We start from the raw sequence: 7477 nt of genomic DNA, 5'->3' as shown, positions 1-7477 counted from the left end.
GACGCTATCAGCCTCCCTGTGTGCCACGGAGGGAGCTCTCACTGTGAAAAGTACAGCAAGCCTCTCATCAACATCTCCAGGTCAGGAGCAAAAGTCCAATGGTCAGCACCGCCCGCCTGCCTTCCTGCCTGGCCTTTGAATGTTTGCATCGCTACTCCTGCTCAGAGCACCCACACTGCATGAGGGCTTGACCGGGTTTAAAGCAGATCCGCATTGATTTAGAAAAGTTAGGCCGGTGAATCGCAGTCATGTCTGGACAAAATAGATTCGTGAGCCCGTTTCACAGACCCAAGTGTTTGGCCGCTGCAGCTCCGGCGGGGAAAGCCAAACTCACGCACCCTGGCAAGGCTATTCTGGCAGGTAAGAAAAGTTTGCGTGGGACTGTGGGGAGTACGTGTCTCTGCCAAGGCGGCTGGGGAACTTGTTTACAAGTTCTGGCACTGAACCTTAATGAATATGCAGATGTTTATCAGGGGGCCTCGGCTGCAGCACTCTTTTCTAAAAGTACATTCGGTTAAATGCACTGCAGGCAGGATAAAGTGGGGTTGATCATCTTAAAGACTCTCCTTCTCATTGTGGAAGCGAGAGTCAAACTTTCTGCAATGCCTTGGTCCTGCAGCCTGTCAGAAGTCTCAGGACAGATCCTGCGCTCAGTAAAACTTGGGGTTGGACAGGACCCCAAACCCCAAGTTCCTGGAGGATGGACAGGCTGGTGTGTGTGTGTTTTAAACAGCGTGCCACATGTCCTTTTCGAAGAAACCAGACTGACATGAACTCTGACTACCTGCCCTTCTTATTAGTCAATCAATGACAGGTGCTCAAACTCCACACAGAGCAGAGTAAATACTACAGGGCAACGATCAGTGGCGACATTGCATCATCAAGAGGACGTAATAAAGAGCTGACAGCTGAATTTACCAATCAAAAGCAAAAGCTTTGTCATAACTGTACTTTACTGTCAGCTGTTTAGTTGGTGTCCTAATACAGTGTCCTCAGAGGCCCTGGTCTCCATGTTCAGCTGCAATGAGCCAGGATGACAAAGCAGATTGCTCTGTCAGCCTCTGCACACATGTTACAGGGTTACGACACGCTTGTCACATGTTTACTACAGGACCTTTTGCAATGGGCTCACACTGTCAAGGTGAATTTCCATGCTGTTTCTTATTCACTCAAGGCCAGATGTGCAGTAAAACTGCAGTAAGGAAGGGTATTTTAGTCCTAATAATAGAGAGTATGTGGTCAAAAATCAGATAAAGAAATGCACTTTCATTGAGCTTATAGGATGACAAAGCATCTATCAGGAAGTCACAAGAGAATAATAAAGGCTTTATAACACCATTAACTGTGCACACAGCTTAGTAAATACATTGTTGTTTTTATTTTGGTCATATACACAAAAAAACAACAAGACATTTGGGGAAATGCACGTATCAGCTGTCTGGTGTAATGTAGAATGAGAAGATTAATGCCACTCTCACACCTGTCCATTAAATATGAAGCTAAAGCCAGGTGACAGTTAGCGTAGCTTAGCACAAAGACTGGGAACATAGGGAAACTGCTAGCGTGGCTCTGTCACAGCAAGTCTCAGGGCCTAGCCAAGAAATATTCCAGCACATTACATCTTGTAGTTATTACACTTTGATTTTGTTACCATTAGACGGAGCGAGGTTAGCTGTTTCCCCCTGTTTCCAGTCTTTATGCTAAGCTAGGTTAATTGTCTCCTAGCTGTAGCTTCACATTTTTATCTTGTCAATCTTTTCATCTAACTCTGCAAAAAATAGGGAAACATGTCCCAAAATTTTCACACAAACATTATCTAATCCGTGACAAATACTAGCATTACCTTAGCCTGTGAATACTATAAATGTACACTATTCTAGTAATTAACATAACATATATTAACATGTATTATTGTATTATTGTATTATTATTAATGTTATAGTAAGGCTAAAGTAAGTAAGTACAGTTTAGTTTAGGACCTTTTCACAGAGTGCTCACAAAGTGCTTTACACAGTAAAATATTAGAAAAAAGACAACAATAAAACGTGAGCAACAACACCTGCCAGTCACATTTGGTCTGAAGAACTACAGGCTGATTTACTACTTCAGAGCTTTGTGCAAATATAAATTAACATATACGTAGAAAATAAACATTGACAGGTTAAAGATTCAGCAGCAAACAGCCCTCTCCCCCACACTCACTTTCTAAAAACCTGTGTCTGTACATGTCGGACTCGATAAACTGGCTCTTTATCGTTTTCCAGCTTGAATACAGGGATGTAATGCAGGTACAACATGGAGGATTGTTTGCAGATGATGATGATGTGGACTGTTTTTTTTTTTTTTTTTTTTAATTCAAGCTTAATTAGTAGGTCGAGCTTCAGCTTGTGAAGTCAGTCTGTCTCTAACCAAAGGAATGCCGGGGTGTGCCGTAACCAGCACTTTAACGACTCCGGTTTAGTCGCCAAGATGCTCTGGATGTTGTTGTGCAGAGGTTTTCAAAGCACGCGTTTAAAAGAGAGTTCAGAGATTGTAGTTTTGGGGAAGTTTACTGTCTTTCCCATCATTCAGAAACAATCATCCTTATGACATTTGTTATATTTGATGTAGTCTAAGGATTTGTTAAACAGTAATATTAGGCTATCATGGCTCAAGTGTTGGGTGTGTATGGGATCAAATGACATGATCCTGGTCCCGTAGATATCTAATTGAGTGAAACTAAGTAAGTAAGCTAACAGGTTGTGAGGTGGCGCCTTTTTCTAAGCTTTGTCTGAGGCTCAGACTTTGAAAACCCCTGTTCTGGCGAAAACAATAATTTATTTAACTGTAATCTTATGATTGCACGAGCAGCACGGCTTGCATGCATGAGCTCAGACTAGAACCGCTGGTGTGTTGGGTTTCTGTTTTTGTATGTGTGATGTTACCATTTTACAGTTACTCTATTTTTAAGGCCTTTGTATCTTTAGTATCTGTTTGAATTCAGGAAGATATCAGTAGAGGCCTGGGTGTTACCAGGATAACTGATCAAACCTGTTGTTTTGCACTAAAAGCTGCACACCTGCTGTGCTTTTTTGACAGAACGCTCAAGTTTCTTTTCTAACTTGTCTCTTCTGAACACATCAGCGGATTCAGACTACTCCCTGACTGCTAGTCCCTGTTGCTGCAGGGTGATGAGCTCTGCTGGCTACACACCCCCTTCAGTTGGAGTCAGGCCAGGGGGAGAAACTGTAGGCAGACGCCGAGCCAATCAGATGCTGGCTGCGTGTTTGCTGTTGAACTGCAGATGGGTGACAGACGGGGTTTTAAGGTGGCGCTGTCTAAATACTGTATCGCAGGCGTGGACACAAACGCAAACTTCCTGCTTGTTAATGCATCTTCGTGTTTATTTGCATTTTATGCTTTATGTGAAGCACCTTGTATTGCATCTTTATGTTTATATTTCACATCACCAAGACTTTTAAGTCTCGTCTTAAAACGCATTTTTATCTGGTTTTTAGTTTTTATTTTCTATTGTATAACTTTTTTCAACACATTGGTCAGCTTCGGTTGTTTTTAAATGAGGTTCATAAATAAAAACTTGAATTGACCTGAAATGTGCTATAAAAATAGTTTATTATCAGTAAAATTGTGAAAAGATACTGTGGGAATATTGTGGAACTACCTTTAACATACAGGACTAATTGTTTCGGCCTATTAAAACCAAACTTTGTAGTTTGTGAAACAAGTTTTTGATTGTACAAATAATAATAACAATAATAATAATACTTAAATACAATTTTATGCATTGCAAATAGATCATACATTCTTATGAATAGTGCACAATAGTCAAAGAAAGTAATATTTGTAAAGTAGATTAGATAAAGAAAAACGTGGCTATACTTTCTGCCTGTAAGAGTTTGGTGTGTTGATGCAGTTTTATAAATGAATGCCTCTTTCTCCCTGAAATGCACTTGTGTAGTGTTGACTGAAATAAACATTAAAATGTTTCCGCCTACAGAGTGTTTTTGCTATTGTTTCAGGTGGGATAGCAGGAGGCATAGAGATCTGCATCACCTTCCCCACAGAGTACGTTAAAACGCAGCTGCAGCTTGACGAAAGGGCAAATCCTCCCAAATACAAAAGCATCGGTGAGTTTCTGTTCACTGTCTGTTTATATCTTACCTGAACTGTAAAATCCAATGCAGTCTAAAACAACAGTTCGGCCGTACAAAGATAATAATGTTCTGTTTTGATTGGTATTGTCAGAGAGGTATTATTATGTTTAATACCGAGGTTGTAGTTTCTAGACGATATCCTGTTTTAGAATGTGGAAATCTTAATGTTTGTTATACTTTACTTTTTAATACATTGATTTTTGCATCTTAAACTATCTCTGGCTTTTTAGTTATCATTTTCTAATTAGAGCTGCCACAGTTAAATCAGTTTTCAACTATTAAATTAATTGCCAACTTTTTTGATAACAGATTAAGAAGTTTGAGTATTTTTTTAAGAAACAAAAGAAGAAATTTTTCTGATTTTGCTTTCTTAAATGTGAATATTTTCTCTTTTCTTTAGTCCTCTATGACAGTAAACTGAATATCTTTGGCTTGTGGACAAAACAAGACATTTAGGAATGTCATCTTGGGCTTTGGGAAATAGTGATTGACATTTTTTAACCATTTTCTGACATTTTATGGACCAAACAAGTAATTGATTCATTGAGAAAATTATCAACAGATTAATCAACATTGAAAATAGTTAGTTGCAGTCCTATTTTGTCATATTTCTTAATCCCAGCAATTGAATATCTGTCTCTGATTGATGGACTGTATAAACACCAGGGATACAACAGTGGAAATAAAGTTCTAACCCTGTAAAATTGTAATGTTGTATTTTAGAAATTAGTTATTTAGATATAGTGGAACGTCGTTGATAAAACCAATTAAATAAGTCATTCGTCATTCTTTCATGAGTTGCCATGATTAGATCTACTACATTATGAAGTGACTGTTTCGAGTATAAATGGTGTCTACAGATCCTGCATCAGCTCACAGTTGATCAGTGGTCCATACTGAGTTAATCAGCAGCTGTCTCACTGAACTCAACTGAAGTTTAAGATCCAAAGTTTAGACTCTACCTTTAGTAACAGCCCATAGTAACTTGAGACATTGTGTTGGTGCAGATTTGAGTTCAAACAAGTGTGTATTTGCGTAGTTAAGTCTTTGTTATCTGTTCGATGACAGCTTGTGAACTTTGGCATAGATCGTGTTTACTCATGGAAGCTTAGTATGACGGGCTGTTGTTTTGAGCTGCAATAGACACGCGTGAAACCCAGAAATTCACATTTATCGTCTTTTAACTTGAGACATAGCTAAGATTTTCACAACTAAGCAGCTGAATATGGTGCCCGAGTGAGCTTTTGTTAGCAGCAGTGCAGAAGTCTTTTGATACGGATGCAAGAAATCATTGTTTTGTAATCTTACTTGTTTCTCCTTCCGTCATTCATTCCCTTCGGTTTCTCCTGCAGGTGACTGTGTGAAGCAGACGGTGAACAGTCATGGGGTGAGGGGTCTTTACAGAGGTCTAAGCTCACTGCTGTATGGCTCTATACCTAAAGCAGCTGTCAGGTACAGAAACCCTCCAACCTTACACTCATGAGCACACACAGACACAACCTTTATGAATGTCTTATTTCCAGTATACCTCCACTGTGATCTCAGATGTGGCTGCTAGATGTGTAAAACAAAACTTCAGTATTGATTGTCTGGTACCACAAAGCACCCTTTATAAAGTGTTCTAGCTGTAGAAGTACCATTAGTTATCAAGCAAAATGCCATTCAGTCTCTGGTTCCAGCTCCCCAAACAAGAGGATTAGCTGTTTTTTTCTGTTTATATTACTATGAATAGTAATAATAATCTTTGGGTTATGGATTAGTAGCTTTGGCTCTGGGTTATTGGTGATGGAGATTTTCCAAGTCTTCTCATATTCTGTACAGTTAATTAAGAGATTAATCAAAAACAATCGTAGACACATCTATCAAAAAAAAATAAATATTGTAATCACTTCTAATCATTTGTAATATTTGTTCGTGGTTGATAAACAATTTATAAATGCTTAAAGATGGTTATTAAAGTCATCAATAAGAACCAGAGCTGCAACTAACAATCGTTTGCCTAATAGATCATATTTAGTGAATAGATTCATTGTTTCATCTAAAAAATGTCAGAAAACATTAAAACAATGTCCATCGCAAGTTTCTGAATTCCAAGGTGAAATTAGTTGTTTAATTATCAGAACAGTTACTGATTATCTTTATATTAATCGATTAAGTGATTAATTGCAAAATCGTTTCAGCTCTAATAAGACGGTTGTTTGGGTTGCCAGGTCGTTTAAATGTGTAAACCATTTGGCTGGTCTTTATCCTTCCATTTGGTGACTACCAAAATAATATATTTTGATAAATAAATAAAGGGTCCAACCACAAAAGGGATCTTTTAACAACCTGGCAACCCAAAAGTTGTGCTTAAGCCGTACAAAGCCACTACAACTTATAAACCCTTTATAAAGGATGCCTTATTAGAAAGTGATACAGATTATTTCATATTTTGAGTCATTCATCTTTGTGCTAACGTCTACAGGTTTGGGATGTTTGAGTTCCTCAGTAATAAGATGCGCGATGAAAACGGTAAACTAGACAGCAAGCGAGGATTCCTCTGTGGCCTGGGGGCTGGAGTGGCAGAAGCTGTGTTTGTAGTCTGTCCCATGGAGACAGTTAAGGTAAAAAAAAACCCAGCATTATTAAACATGCGATCCATTGTACTAAAATACAAATAATATGTCTATAGCTGTTTTGCAGACTGCAGCATTACTCCAAGCATTATTGTTTGCAGAAATCTGCATGCCTCAGATGTTATTTATCATCTCTGTTTTGATTCTTTACACTTATTGATCATTTCATTATGTCATTGTAGGTCAAATTTATCCATGATCAGACATCAGCAAAGCCAAAGTACAAGGGCTTTTTCCACGGGGTGAGGGAGATTGTTAGAACTGAAGGTAAGGAGGGTTTCTTCATTCCTGAAGGGTTAGTTGGATTTTACTGCCACCTACTGTTTCACTCCACCACTCTTCGTCTTACCATGTGTTTGAGTCCTCACATCCATCATGTAGATAATATATTTCTTCTTCAGCCTTATTCCTCCTGAAAAGTTCATTAACAATTATGATAATTATTGCGATATAATTTGTTATTTTCAGTAACAATATACAAATGTTCAATAAAATGTTTGATTTAATTCATGATGATTTAATTCATATGAATCATGAATCTAATTTTTCTATTAGTATATTTATTTTGTTGAGGAAAAGGCACTGAAAAAAGATTTTCCTTATTTTTACTCATGCATTTGTTGAAAAAAGATTTTTTTATCATAATTGTTTGTTAGTGATCCAATGTTTGGCATCAAGTGTTGTTCTGACCACAAAGAAAAGTTTAAA

The 7477-nt window shown here is 38.0% G+C and overlaps 1 protein-coding gene across 1 annotated transcript; it reads left to right on the top strand.

The window, feature by feature from the left end:
- LOC119917870 (tricarboxylate transport protein B, mitochondrial-like) lies at positions 1 to 7146 on the top strand (the record flags this gene model as incomplete). The annotated part of the gene is made up of 5 exons (XM_038738286.1): positions 1 to 360; positions 4020 to 4127; positions 5507 to 5606; positions 6619 to 6757; positions 6952 to 7146. Coding segments are annotated over exons 1-5 (654 nt in total), but the record flags the coding sequence as incomplete, so codon positions are not given.
- Positions 7147 to 7477: the final 331 nt, after the last annotated feature.

The sequence above is a fragment of the Micropterus salmoides genome, unplaced genomic scaffold, assembly GCF_014851395.1.
Source record: "Micropterus salmoides isolate LMB-PRFRI ecotype aquatic unplaced genomic scaffold, ASM1485139v1 Ms_hic_scaffold_2298, whole genome shotgun sequence".
NCBI lineage: Eukaryota > Metazoa > Chordata > Actinopteri > Centrarchiformes > Centrarchidae > Micropterus > Micropterus salmoides.
The sequence above is the reverse complement of the archived record's forward strand: the minus strand, read 5'-3'. Positions and strand labels throughout refer to the sequence as shown.